Source organism: Archocentrus centrarchus, chromosome 3, assembly GCF_007364275.1.
Source record: "Archocentrus centrarchus isolate MPI-CPG fArcCen1 chromosome 3, fArcCen1, whole genome shotgun sequence".
NCBI lineage: Eukaryota > Metazoa > Chordata > Actinopteri > Cichliformes > Cichlidae > Archocentrus > Archocentrus centrarchus.
The window spans coordinates 6,676,640-6,691,513 of record NC_044348.1 but is presented as its reverse complement, the minus strand read 5'-3'; the positions used below and the strand labels follow the sequence as shown (position 1 = coordinate 6,691,513).

The window sequence follows — 14,874 nt, the reverse complement described above, 5'->3', positions numbered from 1 at the left end:
AAAAGCCCGTTTGCAGCTTCTGAGAGAGTGCCAGCCTGTCCGAGCATTCCCACTAGCGGGGAGGACTCATTGCCACACTGCTATGCTCTCATTGCTTGCCAAGTTCCTTTCCTGTTTTGCTCTCTTGTCTGCCCCCCCCAATCCATTTTCTCACTCTGCCTCTTTCATGGTTCTTTTCTCTGCTGGCAACACCCTCTTTGTCTGTTCTCTTTGCTCTCTCGTCCAGGTTCCTTTAGTGGCCCCTTTCTTTGCTTCCTCTTCCTTTTAATCTGGTTCATTTTCATGAACTTTACCATCAGCACACAGATAAGCACACACGCAGGAGCAGCCATTACTGACTTGGTTTTTGTGGTCACTTTTGTTTTTATTTGCATGAACTTGTGTGCAGCCTGTTGGATTTAGATTGTTAGCATGTTTGACTTGCATTGTGTGTGTGTATGTGTGTATATTTCTTTTTTTTTTTTTTTTTTCTGCCTCCACTCAATATTCTCTCCTCATCAGCTTGTTTGCCAGTTAGTGCGTCTTCCATAGGTGCTGTGTGTGTTTGTGGGTTTGCTCCCCATGACCTGTTTCCTCACTGCTGTATTAATTTTCTTTCCCAAGTCAGTCCAGGAGTGTTGTCCATTTAGTTTTACAGTCAGTAGTGTTACTGGTCCGACAGAGGAAAGGGCTTCCAGAGTAAACATGCTGCTTGGTGTAGTGTGTGGCTTTTCTGGAGGTTTGTCACTTGCTGCATTTAAACTACAAAACAGTAACTTTGCTGAAGGGCGTGTTCACTCTACATCATGGACTCTATAGATAACTCATTTGCAGTATTGTGACAGCAAGACAGGTTAAGGTGCTGCAAGATGGAGTTTGTTTCACACACTTGTTAAAATGGATTTCTACACAATGCAACACACAGTAATCTCTTCATAGCTCTTGAAGCATATATAGTTCAGGATGTTTATTGATTAAAGAGACAAAAATTTAGCCAACTAAAGGGGAACTGGAGACTGATGTGGTCTGTCTTCATGATGTTGTTGGCAGAATAACTCAGTTTCGCCATCAGACAGCCTGCGGGCGGCAAGTGAGAAGCACCGCAGCTCCTCAGACTATGGACTCGACTCCAAGAAACGCAAAGTGGATGACAAAGACAGCATGAGCAGATATGTGAGTGTTTCTTTACTTCGAGGGTTTCCATTAATGAGGCCAATCGTCAAACGTTTCTTATGCTAATCAAAATCTAGCAGAAAATAACTGTAACCTGTAAACTGTAACCTGTTTGAGTATGTAATTGGCCTTAACTTGGAATTATAAGTTAGCATGTAATGGGACTTTATCATTTAGTGTCAGTCGGTACATGCATCAGCTGAACATGCAGAAATGCATTCTGTTTCTAATCTCAGACTTGTCTCCATTTGATTCCAAGTTACACATTTCTTTCCAAGACATTGTTCTTTTCAATAAATTAAAAAGGTTAGAAATTTAAAATGCTTTAAAACACTTTGTGTCTGTATGCAGCAAATAACCCTGCAGCTCATTCAGTCTCAGTCTACACATCTGGCCCGGTCTAAAATGTGAACGGCGCTGGTTTATGCTGTAATTTTAGCCATCCCAGTGAGCTAACCCGTTATTCCTTCATTTCAGGACAGTGATGGAGACAAAAGTGATGACTTGGTGGTGGATGTATCCAATGAGGTAAGAGTGCAATTAAACCGAGCTGCCCAGTCACATTCTTTAGTGTGACGGCTGCACACAAACTAAACACAGCTCTCCTTTGTCTGTAGAAGCCTCAACACCTTTCTGTGTTGCCAAAAAGTCTGTCAAAATATTGGCTGTGTGCGATGAGTGTGTGTTTACTTGCTGTATTTCTTTTGCCACTCATGCAGAAAGTGCGACAAAGAATACAAAGAAAAGGGGGTGACAGGTGAATGAGAAGTGCATGCATGTGTGTGAGAAGGAGAATGTGAGCATGCATGAGTATATTTATCTGTGTTTGCACATGAGGCCCTGGTTTGTTTGACCTACATGTACATGCCAGTGGCTTTCCTCCAGTCTGTTTGCTCAGTCTTTCTCTCTGTCTGTCTCATTTAACTCTGTAGGATCCAGCCACCCCTCGAGTTAGCCCTGCTCACTCCCCTCCTGAAAATGGCCTGGATAAATCACGAGTCCTGAAGAAGGATGCTGCCCCCAACAGCCCCGCCTCTGTCGCCTCTTCGGGCAGCACGCCGTCTTCTAAAGCTAAGGACCACGCCCATGTGAGTGTCAGGGACACACTGCAAGGCTAGAGAGAAGCTGAAATAAGGAGGTTACAGTGGAGGGGGTGAAGGCTGAACTGACACACTAAAGAGCATTTGTCAAGTGAAGTGGATGTCTGTGTGAAAGACTAATACGTAGGCTTAGCAGTTAGCTGTTATGCGGGGCTTGCGAGGGCAGAGGGTAGATGCACTCTCAGGAAATCAAACCCTATGGCTCAGCCCTCTCAATCTCCTTTATGGCTTACCCAATAAATGGTCATTTCTCCCTCGGCCCGAGGCTGTAAATAACCCAGAGACACAGCAGCGGGGGAACTGCTGTCTCTGTCTTTTTATGCTGCAACTCATCTTCACTCCTTCCAACCCCCACTTTCTCTAATACCGAAGTGCTCACTAACCGGGCTATGTTAGTTTTACAAAAAACATTTCACTGAGGATTAGGATAGCTTTATAATCCACATCATCTCCCTCCACCTATAATGTCACCAGGCTAAATCCTCACTTCTCCAGCCTCCATTGCCAAACATTGAAGGATTTGGATTAATTATAAGAGGTGTTTGGGACACCATCTTGAATGTCTGGCCACTCCTAATAAGCTTGCCTTCGAAGCAAAGGTTTATGCTCTACCCCCAAACACACTAACACACACCATGGCTGTAATGGAAGTGTCAGTGTTAGATTGGATTACCTCAAACCGTCCACTCAGATTGTCACTCTGGATTTCCCTGCCAGTGAGGGTATTTTTGACTCAGTGGGGGATTTTGAACTCTGGTATGGATGCTGTTTTGTGTGCTTGTGTGCGCGCAAGTGAACTTACAACTTTCAGCAAGAGAATACAAATCACCCGGAGGTTAAAAGTTGAAGAGTATCTCTGTTTTAGAATGACAAGTCATCTACGCCAAGCTTGAAGTCAAACACGCCTACACCGAGGAACGAGGCGCCAACACCTGGAACGAGCACCACTCCGGGACTGCGGCCTTTAACGATGGGCAAACCGCCCGGCATGGAGGCCTTAGGTAAGTTTCTGCAAGTATTATTAAAGCATCGAGAGTTGTCTGGTTTTTGCTTCACTAATGTGAGAAAGGGTTTGATCTTGTGATGAAATGCAGGATATTTGATGAAAGTTTATTAATATCAATTTTAGCTTGAAGAAATTGTGATTTTAATATATATATATTTTTTAACCCTTCTACATTAACATTGTGTCACATGGAAATGTTGACAAGCTAAAGCCCTAGTCATACAGGCCTACAGACAAGCCAGTAACCACCAGTTATTCAACCACTGTGTATTCCCCAATGCCAACCATCTAACGAATGAAAATTTGAATTTCGTTGCTTAGAGGTTGGTGGAGGTTGTAAGGATTTTGAGTTGCCAGCGCATAGCTGACCAGTCTAAGGCCTGTGAGACTGGGGTGTAATTGGACCAGAAAAAATAACCTTCACGTTTAGAGTTCATTTTTAATTCTGGAAACAAAAGCACATCATCTAAAGCTGTATCCATTTCCTCAGCTTTTTGACCATGTAACACAATCTTCAGTGCAGCTCTGCAAATTTGTTTGATGCTCTCATTAAGCATCAAACAAATTGTTTGATGCTTAATGAAACAAAATGATTCTCTTGCTTCCATAAAGTTTTTATAAATCTGTTTAATGAAGTGTTTTCTCTCCATCAGCCGCCCCGGCCCTGCGTACCCCCCTGTCCATTGCAGGATCTTATGCCACTCCGTTTGCCATGATGGGCCATCATGAGATGAACGGATCCCTGACGAGTCCTGGCGTGTATCCAGGTCTCATCTCACCACAGATGAGCGCTGCAGCTGCCGCCGCCTATGGACGCTCACCAATTGTAACTATTCCTTAAAGAATTTATCAGTGAAAGTGTGGCTTTATCACACATCTGAATGAATAATGATTCACCCTTTAGATAATGCCAGGCTTCACGGACAGCTGTATTTATTATCCACTGCTACTGTAGGTTGTGTTTGCAAAATGACTTTGAGAAACTTAAGCATTCATTCTGCATTTCCATAACTCATTGTGAATATTTCTGCTTGGCTGGCTGCAGCTTGTTGTGTGTACATAATGAGAAAGTAGAAAGATGGCCCAGCTCCTTTACTTTGATGTTAGTTAGTTAGCATTCTAAAGACTGGGAGAAAAAAAAAAGCTTGGCCTCAAATTGCATCTCCATGTTTGAAAATCTCTCAGGCTTTCATTAGCATTAGCAAGTGGGATGTTATAGCCTTGTGTAAAGCTTCTCTGTATGCAGTGAAGCTCAAGTCCGTGCCTTTCAAGGGATTTGCCTGGAAACAATGGTACAAGAGTTCCCTGAGGCGTAAGCACCTAAAGCATGGCTGCAATTTGAATGTTAGCTTAGCCTGATTTATCTTTTTAGGTTGTTTGCTAACTGTTCCGTCTTTTTGCTCATGCAGGCGGGCTTCGACCCACATCCTCACATGAGAGCCCCAGGCCTGCCAGCCAGCCTCACTTCCATTTCTGGAGGAAAACCGTGCGTATTTCTATTTCTACTTGCAGCCCAAAAGTCTTGTGTTTAAATTACATTTGTGTTTGACAGATTAGTTCAGCTTTTAACCAGCTTTCCCGTCCTCTGTCCTCTGCAGAGCCTATTCTTTTCACGTAAGCGCAGATGGTCAGATGCAGCCCGTGCCCTTTCCTCCAGATGCACTGATAGGCCCGGGCATCCCACGGCATGCTCGCCAGATCAACACGCTGAGCCATGGGGAAGTGGTGTGCGCCGTCACCATCAGCAATCCCACACGTCACGTCTACACCGGCGGCAAGGGTTGTGTCAAGATCTGGGATATCAGCCAGCCGGGCAGCAAGAGCCCAGTGTCCCAACTCGACTGCCTGGTAACTTTGTTGTTTTTGTTATAAGTCTCAGGAGGAGAAAGTGTGAAATGTGATTTACATGCATGCCATTACTACTTGTTGTTAGGCTTCCAACCAGAACAGAGACATAATGCATTCACGTTTCATGAAGTCTGTGTGATTGGTCACTTCATTAAGAGTTTTCTTGAGCATCAAATGTAGCCTGACCCCACATCTCCCAGTAGCTTTCCTCCAGATCCCAGCAGACACAGATGTGAATAATTCAGCATAGTGTCTCACTGCTGTGCTGAAATAATCCAGGGGGAGGGGGGGAGAGGGGGAGCCTGCTGAGTAATGATGTTCTGATTGGCCAACCCTGTCTGCCATTACCCAGCTCATTACTTCCTCCCAACTGCCTCCCGTTTCTCATTTTGATACCGTGGCTTCATGCAGTTACACTCGTCTGGCCTCTCAACACCCTTAAGGTTCGTCCAGAGTGCAATCGGGTCTTATAAAGCCATCAGGGTGCTGTTTTAATTCTCCCACAGTCCTATTGATCTGTCTTCTTGCTTTCTCGAGCCTGGCCAACAGCTGCAGCCTCACACTCTTTCTGCATCTCTTGTTAACGCTGACATCCACATATTCAGTGTGTCAGAAACGAGTCGGGTACAGTCTGAAAACTTGTCAAAGAAAAGCTCCTCTTGAGTTTAAGTAAAGAGAGCCTTAAAATTAATCCACTGAAGTACACCGCTGATTTCTTTGTTGCTCAGAAATGTAATGGTTTGTCCTTCAAATCACTCTACTCATGCGGACATTTCACATATTGAAGGAAAAAAAAAAACAGATTACATCATTAAGATTGGGGTGATAACCTGCCTTTGTTTATGCTCCAGAACAGAGACAATTACATCCGCTCTTGCAAGCTGTTGCCTGATGGCCGCACCCTAATAGTGGGTGGCGAGGCCAGCACACTGACCATCTGGGACCTGGCCTCACAGACACCCCGCATAAAGGCTGAGCTCACTTCCTCTGCCCCAGCCTGCTACGCACTGGCTATCAGCCCTGACGCCAAGGTCTGCTTCTCCTGCTGCTCCGATGGAAACATCGCGGTGTGGGACCTCCATAACCAGACCCTTGTCAGGTCAGTGCTTTGGTGCAGAGGATATATTTTAAACACCGCTCACTGTGTTTAGTAAAACGGCTGACCATCAACATAAGACACCCTTGCTTTGTTCCTGATCTAATGTTTGGCATCTTGTGGTGTTCCAGGCAGTTCCAGGGCCACACGGATGGAGCCAGCTGTATCGACATCTCCCACGACGGGACCAAACTGTGGACCGGAGGACTCGATAACACGGTCCGCTCCTGGGATTTGAGGGAAGGCCGACAGCTCCAGCAGCACGATTTTACCTCACAGGTAAAGAGAAGAAAAATCCTTCTGTTCATCCAATTATGGTACCGATTAACATTTCTGACACATCTTAGCTCTGCCAGAAATGTTTTGGTGATTGTACTAATTTAGGTGATCCTTGGTTCCTGTGATGATGCTGATCCATCTCTGTTCATGTTGCAGATCTTCTCATTGGGCTACTGTCCCACTGGGGAATGGCTGGCTGTGGGTATGGAGAGCAGCAACGTGGAGGTGCTTCACCACACCAAGCCTGACAAGTACCAGCTGCACCTGCACGAAAGCTGTGTCCTTTCGCTCAAGTTCGCCTACTGTGGTAAGTACCAGGTCAAGAGCTGTGTTTATATACACAGACCTATGAGCAAGGAAATGTCAGTTTTATTTGGCAATTATAGTATTTGAAGTTGAGTGGTGCCAGATTTTGGCATGAATCCTTAGAATAAATCAGTTCTGTACACCCACACAATGGAGGACACAACCAAAAGAGAAATGGATGTTAGGTTGTGTGTTACACAAGCTGAAGACAACAGTGTGTAACAGACATGATATGTTGATAGTGAAACTTTATGATTGTGCTATAAAACTAATCATATGTTAACCATACTTACCTCGGCTTGTAGTACACTTTTACCACTCCTCTTGTAATATAAGTACCTGTAGAGCAGCGAGTTCTGTCATAGCAGTAGCAGAGAGGATGAGTAATACCAGTGAGCCGAGCCATCCGTCCATTTTCCTAATCACTCATCCAGTCCAGGGTCATGTTGGGCTGGAGCCTATCTCACAAGATGCCCAACATTAGATCAGGAACAAAGCAAGGGTGTCTTATGTTGATGGCTATCTCAGCTGTCAAACGCCACCTTAGAATTAACCCAGCATGTATGTCTTTGGACTCTGGGTGAAAGCCAGACACCCAAACTGAGCCAGTTGATTTGGGGGGGGGGTCTGTTTTTCTAAACATACAAAAGTATGTTAAGCTATTCAAAGGGTTTTTTTTTTTTTTGGTGCCATGTATCATATACATGCCTGTCAGTGAGAAGCTATGATCGGGAATTAATCTGTAATAAACATTTATGAGTGTAAACAGGATTCTGCATCACCCACCAGAATGATAAACCTGGGAACACGTATAAGCAATGCTAAGAAAACATAACTGAGTAAATACATAAAATGTGAAATATTTAAAGACAGTTGGTGGCTAATCTGTAATTTTGTGAGAGAATTTGGACCCCTGACCTAACATCTCAGTTATTGGCTTGCTGTTAAATGTGATGAACATGGATTTTTCCAGATCTTTAACTTGTCGTGACAGCCACCCGGGCTACAAACCACATCTTTTTCACACTGCCTGACCAGGTTTTTTCAGTCTATGAGCAGAGGGTTACTGCTTAAAGTCTCTGTGCTATAAAAACAAACAGAACCATTCCTGTAAATCTAGAAATGATTGAAAGTGTGATTAAAGTGACGTTTGTTTTTTAGAAGGTTTTTATGAACTAATGAGTACAGCTTATTTGTAAAAATTTAGACGTTATATTTATGTAGCTTGCATCACTGAGTCTAGATTTCATGGGGTGAAGACTGTATGCATGAACATGGAAGAAGTTACTTTACATACATGATCATTAGTGAAATTTGTTGATGCTTTTTTGCGGGGATCACTGTGCCTGTTAGGCAGACCAGCTGGTTTCCAGTTTTGCGCTGAGACAAATGAGGTTTTACTGCTACACTTCTCATAGAAATGTCCATATTCATTTAGTCTCAGAAGACCCCCCACAGCACAGTCTCATATCTGCCACCACAGAATTGGTTCATTTAAATGAAGCTCACTGCTTCAGAGCTGTGCTGTCACTAATTAAATCATTAGCCAAATAGTCAATTGGGTAATTAATCAGAGGGTGATTTAAATAATTATCTAAGATGAAGTGGTGTGAGTCTCCTTCATTATGGGCATTTTATGATTGTTGATGTAGTGGCAATTTTCCCCTTTCAGGTTTTTATGGCCATCGATAATGTTATTACAGACACATGCTGCTGTGTTCTGTACATCTTTGTTGTAGGCCTGGAGGACAGAAGTGACCGTGTGTGTGTGTCAGCACACACACCTTTGGATTGTACTATAAATAAATGTGTTCTGTGTATGCAGGTAAATGGTTTGTGAGCACGGGGAAGGACAACCTGCTGAATGCATGGAGGACTCCTTATGGTGCCAGCATATTCCAGGTAACTGACATAACCATGAGTATACAGTACCAGGTAAAAGTCTGGACATGAATGGCTGAGTGTGTCCAGACTTTTAACTGGTACTACACAGTGTGTACAGTCCAAGGAGAGAAAAAAAATCTGGAAAAACTGGGTAGATTCAGACTCTTATAATTTTACGATGCACTTTTATACAATGCAGTAGTTTTTGTCTCTTAACATGAAAACACAACCTGAGGCTTTTCAAGCTCTGGTTTCTGGTTTACTTTTTGTCCTTCAGCTGATCTGACATCAGCAGAATCTACCAAACAGACATCTGGCCAGCTAATTCAATGCTGATTTTACTGGATTAAACAGCTGTGCACCCACATGGTGCTGGACAGGTGCACATACTTTACCCTCCTTGTGGTTAAATTGTTGATTACAAGACTAATGAGAACCTAAAACAGCCAAAAAGAATGAATAAAAATGGAAACATTCTTTTTTGAAAACTGGAGGAAGAGTCGGTGGTGATTTTCAATGCTTGCTTCCACAGTCGAAGGAGTCGTCCTCCGTCCTGAGCTGCGACATCTCAGCAGATGACAAATACATTGTGACAGGATCCGGTGACAAGAAGGCCACCGTCTACGAGGTCATCTACTAGAGAGAAGAGCGGCTCTCCCGCTCTGCTTCAGCGCTTCTACTGAGATGAATTTTAAGTTTTCTCCCTGACCAACCATCTGTGGGCTGCAGATTTCTCAGAGTTGAGTTTACTCATGGAAATCGGAGGCGCTGTCGGCCTGAGGATGCTGGTACTGGAAAGAAATTAACTTTTTTTTTTCCCTCTCATCCTTTTTGTCCTTGGGTTTATTCTTGGGTTGCACATTTTTTATTGTTTTTTTTTCCACTCAAGAATATTTGGATGTAACCTGGTGAAGCAGTGCTTCATTTGAGAGAAACTCATCCCCCAGACATCTTGTGCAAAGTGTACATATTGGAATAAATAAGACATTTTATATATATTATAAAAATATATATTTTCATGTCCTGGGTGTACTTGTGGTGATTTTTTTTTTTTTTTTTTTTTGGCCCACTCTGATTTGAGTGGGACAATAGAACTTTTTAACAGTTTTACTCTTCGTTTTTCTTAAAGCACATTCTGCAGGCTGATCTTTTCTGAAATCACAGGAGCACCAAATTTGTTGATTTTAAAACGGCCTTTTGTCACAGTGCTCTTACCGGACGATGGAAACACGGTTGACATGTAAGACGGCGCCTCGGTCGCTTTGGACCACTGTGGGATCGAGCGGGACACTATGTTTCAAGAAAAGAGATGGATGTAAATTTCATTCATATATATATATATATATAAAAATCCTTTTCAAAGTGTACTAAGTGTACTGGTCTGTCTGTGCTATCTTTCCCCTGTTTGTTTTACCTTGTTAGCTTAAGGGAGATGGGGAAACATTTAAGCTTAGCCTAACCCTTGGACCTCAGTTGGCAGCAGAAGCACAGCAACAGGCACAAACTGAATGACAATGTGCTTTTTTGCTAACTTGATGTAATGTGGATGTTGGATTGCTCCATTGATTTCTTGGCTACAGACTAAACTCAAACAGTCAAATCTGTGCTATTGGAATCACTCTCTGCCCTTTGTATCTTATCAATATTCTTGGAACGTGTTTGTTTGGCCGTGACGGGGAGGCAGACGTTTGACCTGACTGACTGGGTGGATCGGTCTGTCTCTACAGACGTGCCTCTAGATGCTTGTTAATTAAAAAATTTTTAAAAAGAAGGTAATGGCACTTAAATATAAACAGCAGAAATACTCAAGTTAGTAAATCAAGGTGGTGTATAATTCAAACTGTGCTCCTGATTCTTGTCAGCATTTCCCACAAAGTCTGAATAGGGTGAAATGCACCGGTCCCTCTGAATAACACCAAAGTATGTAGCAAATGCTGTCGGCACTGAAAAGAAATGTACAGTTGTTAATAAAATCAATAAAACTGTTTTTCTAGACTCGCCCATTTCATATTGTTTGACCTGACAGGGTTTCATCGGGCGTTAGCAACACTTGTGCAGTGTGCAGGACGGCTCTGTGACTAAACTCAAACCAACAACATGGGGATAATGGCACATCAGAAAGTTAAAGGAATGTTTCAGCGTTTTGGGGAATTTTGCTTCCCGATGGCACTCCTACATGTGGCTAAATGTGACGTTTCAGCCAACAGGCTGTTGGCTTCCCTGATCTTCTCTGATCGAAGGTAACTCAGTCCACCTTGTTTGCTTTATCTGTACCAAAGGCCGAGTTTAAGAACAGCTAGTTTGTATTGTGGTTTTTGTAGAGGTCTGTGGACTAGGGGCTGTTTTCCTCACCAGGACTGGTGACTTTGTGGAGTTATCCGGTTTTAGTTACTGTGTTCAGCCAACAAACGGTCCTTCGGTAGCTGCTTGTTTTTCAGTCTCATCTCTGGTTAAGACTTTTTTTTTTTTACAAACTGATTTCTAAAATTTTAGATGTGGTGCAATAAAAGTTGGTAACTTTTGGAATCAAAACAAAGGATTTCTTACCCAGAGCTTTTTTTTTTTTTCCCCCCTGTCAGTATGTAGTGACAGAACTGTTATGTTGAGAAAGACATTTCCACTAATAAGCCAACCAAACTAAGATTTTTATAAGAGAACTCAGCTCTGTGTTTCTAACATTATGGATAAAGACTACAAATCTATCATCATTGTTCTGGCATCTTAAATTTCAGGCATTAGAAAATTGATTAGGGTCTTTTTTTGTTTTTTGTTTTTAACCTTTCTTTTACCAGGTAAAATGTTTGAACTAGTTCTCATTTACAAACATGACCTGTTTCTTGCTTGTTCAAAAATCTCTGAGCCCCCCCCCCCCCCCAATGTAAACAGATAAAAATTACAAGAAAGAAAATTTTAAAGTTTCAAACGCAGTTTTTCTTTGATTCATTTTAGTGCAAACTGAACAAAACCTTCACAGTCTGAGGAACAGGTTTTGGCTCACCTCAGCACGTGAGCCTTCGCTGTGACTCGACGCCTTCAGTCCTGCATTTGCTTGTTTCTGTATTGAGTTCACGGCATGGCGTCTGACATGAACTCTCAGGGCTGTGTTTCTAAACTCCAGGCTGATCAGTCTAAGCTGCTTTTACCACACAACAATCAGCACATTTCAGTCAGAATGCCTTTCAAATCAAGTCCCTGAAAATCATGTTGACTTTTTTTTTTTAACTATAATCAGACATTCAGAACAAAGATGGTTCAAAATAAAAAATAATGGTGAGAAAAAATGTAAAAGTAACCAGAGTTGGGAAATATTCACTTACTGAATACAAATATTTACAGTTGGTCATATCAAATGACACAAATTAGACTGAGTACAACTCTGGGTCATTACTCCAGAAATACTGAGACGGTTCTGCAGTTGTTGAATGCATTAGTGATGGACAGGAGGAGGAGTGCAGAGCACTAGTGGATGATTTTTGTGGCGTGGTCTTGGGAGGGAGATCATCTGCTTCTGAATGTGAATAAAACCAGAGAGATGGTGATCAACTTCTGAAGGAAGAGGATGGCTACACAATCTGTGTCTATCCTGGAATGGGATGTTGATGCGGGGGAGGAGTACAAGTCCCAGGGCCCCCACATCAATAACAGAAGCTGAACCGTGAGACCAACACAGAGGCTGTACACAAGAAGGAATCAGGCAGGCTCTATTTCCTGAGGAAGCTTGAGATCTTTCAACACGTGCAGCAAAATGATGGAGATGTTCTATCAGTCAGTTGCGGCGAGCGCGGCGTACTTTGCTGCAGTCTGCTGGGAGAGCAGCACCAACACTGGATAAACTGATCAGGAAGGCTGAGTCTGTGATTGGCTGCAAACTGGAAACTTTTAAAGCCGTGGTGGACAGAAGGTCACCGAACAAACTGTAATCATCACGGATAATCCTGACCACCCTCTGCACCAGTTACAGCAGAGCACCTTCTCTAACAGACTCATTCAGCTGAGCAGCCATGAGGACAGATACAGGAAGATACCACAAACAATGCAGTTTGTTTTTATTTTTCATTTTGCTTTGCTGATTTTAAAATATATTACTTGTTATACATTATTATTACAGAATTTCCCACGTTGGGGATAAATAAAGCAAATCTTTGGATTTTAACTTTAAGGTGAAAGAATAAAGAAGCACCTCAGTTTTTCCTTTTGCTGTCAGAAACTTCAGGTTGCTTATTAATCATCAGCTGATAGGAACAGCTCGACTGTTGCTGCTCAAAAAAAAAAAAATCAGAAACAAAAATGTAACTTTTTCATAAAGACATGAAGTCATTAGTGCAGGTGTAATTCTTGCAGTTCAGTGCAGGTTGTTCCTTTTAATATAATTGCCAGCGCACACTGTGATATGAAACAAGTAAGTGTGATGGAGCGAGGACTCGTGAACTGAAGTAAAGGGTGTGGGACAGACAGAGACGGTTGTTGTGACTTAATGGCTTTGTTTCCAGACAGGATGGTTTGTGGTTTCGGGCCTGCTGACAGGAGTAATGGTGGGAGGGATGAGACATGGAGCTCTGGATCAGTGTGGCTCGCCAAACCGCACACATGCACGCACGCACATGCGCACGCACACACAGCCAGAGAGTGACTACTCGGTCGCGTCACATGAATCACAGAGCCAGCAGAGACGCATTCAGTCGCACTCGCATTTCACACACTCCCACACACACCTAAGAAAAAGACAAGCTACTCTGGGAATTTGTGGCTTTGTGCTGATATCAGAGATGATTGTTGGGCAGCATTTCTGGATAAAATGTCTCACAAATGAATATCATGCAAATTCCAACAGCCATATGACTGTCAAACTGCAACGTTTGTCTTTTTTGTTATGCATTTTTGTCAAGTACAGGCCACAGGAGATGACTCATGATACATACTATTAATGTCAGCTTCTGAATCCTGTTGTACTGACTCACAGCCATGAACAGTTGCCATGTCTTTTCCTTTTCTCCTCTCTTTCTTCCTCTCCCACTCTCTTGTTCTGCTCCCACCACAGGTGGTGAGTACATTCATTTTCACTTTTGTGGGGGTGCTGGCTGTAAGGCTGTGATTTCTGACTGTGCATGTGAGAGAGGGGGGAGACGGGGTGCTTAGGGATGCAATATGGGGTGATTTTAGCTACGCGTGTGGGCCGAAGGCGCTGTGCATATGGCTGAGCTCATGCATACATGGCCATATTTTGTTCAAATACATTCACATCAGTTACCAGCTCAAGGACCTGAAGTTAACCATGTTTCCACACAAGATTCTGCTTAATATGACATGTGACTGTTTGAGGATTTGATTTACAATCAATATTTTGTGCACATTAATTGCTGCGTATAACACACGCATGTATGGAGGTAGTCAGGGAGGACTGTGGCCTATCAGGACTGTAGCTGACAACATTATTTGCATTCCTCATATCCTTTGTGGTTTAGCCGTGGCAACTAGAGGATTTTTCTGCTGTAGAGGTTGTAGCAATAATTTTGCAGTCTGCTGTTTTGTTCAGTGAAACCTACACGCTAAGCAAGGTTTATCATCAAGCTGGTGGAGCTCATTATCATTAAAGGTAAACATACTGTCTGTAACTTTGTTACAATAAAAGCATCCCTCTGTTTCAGCAGAGGAAATATGGCTTTGGTTTGCATCAGCAGTAAATGAAAACAATCAGTAAACAGTTAAATAAAGCTGATGTCTGATAGACATCAGCGATATCATTGTGGGAGTAAAACAAAACTCCACAACAGTGAACACAAGGAGACCTTTAAAACAGCACTTTCCAGCACAGACAAACATGAGTTTAGCTCCCAGGCAGCCGCACGGTGAGGCTGAAGTGAACCAACCTGGGATAAAACTCCCAAACTAGTACAGTTTAGTTAAATATACAGGAATATTAAACGACTATCAGTACTCCTCATGCAGTCAAAATTATTTGACTGTATGAGCAGTACATAACTGTAAATTTAAACATTTTTGGGTTGCTACAAGCAGATAATTTAGGAAAAGCAAAAATGCCAAAATCTGTGATGGACACTTAAAAGGTCAACTGAGGTCAACTGAAGTGTTAACCGGACACATTTAAATGTGGGCATCTGTATGCATATGTACAGCTAATGTCATCAGCATAGAATGACTACAGGTGAATTTTCTCTAAAGAGCCAGAGTAAGGAAATATAAAT

At 42.7% G+C, this 14,874-nt stretch overlaps 1 protein-coding gene across 6 annotated transcripts in view; it reads left to right on the top strand.

Annotated features, from left to right (window-relative positions):
• Positions 1-10,666, top strand: part of tle3b (TLE family member 3, transcriptional corepressor b) — a 28,731-nt gene extending 18,065 nt beyond the window's left edge. For all 6 annotated transcript variants that reach the window (XM_030719812.1, XM_030719794.1, XM_030719784.1 and 3 more), the window contains exons 10-21: positions 1,030-1,152; positions 1,630-1,680; positions 2,085-2,240; positions 3,118-3,253; positions 3,912-4,084; positions 4,668-4,744; positions 4,857-5,106; positions 5,958-6,205; positions 6,334-6,481; positions 6,638-6,788; positions 8,613-8,689; positions 9,204-10,666. In XM_030719812.1, coding sequence (XP_030575672.1) covers positions 1,030-1,152; positions 1,630-1,680; positions 2,085-2,240; positions 3,118-3,253; positions 3,912-4,084; positions 4,668-4,744; positions 4,857-5,106; positions 5,958-6,205; positions 6,334-6,481; positions 6,638-6,788; positions 8,613-8,689; positions 9,204-9,311 — 1,698 coding nt within the window. In that variant the 3' untranslated portion in view covers positions 9,312-10,666. The remainder of the gene's footprint in view (positions 1-1,029; positions 1,153-1,629; positions 1,681-2,084; positions 2,241-3,117; positions 3,254-3,911; positions 4,085-4,667; positions 4,745-4,856; positions 5,107-5,957; positions 6,206-6,333; positions 6,482-6,637; positions 6,789-8,612; positions 8,690-9,203) is intronic.
• Positions 10,667-14,874: the final 4,208 nt, after the last annotated feature.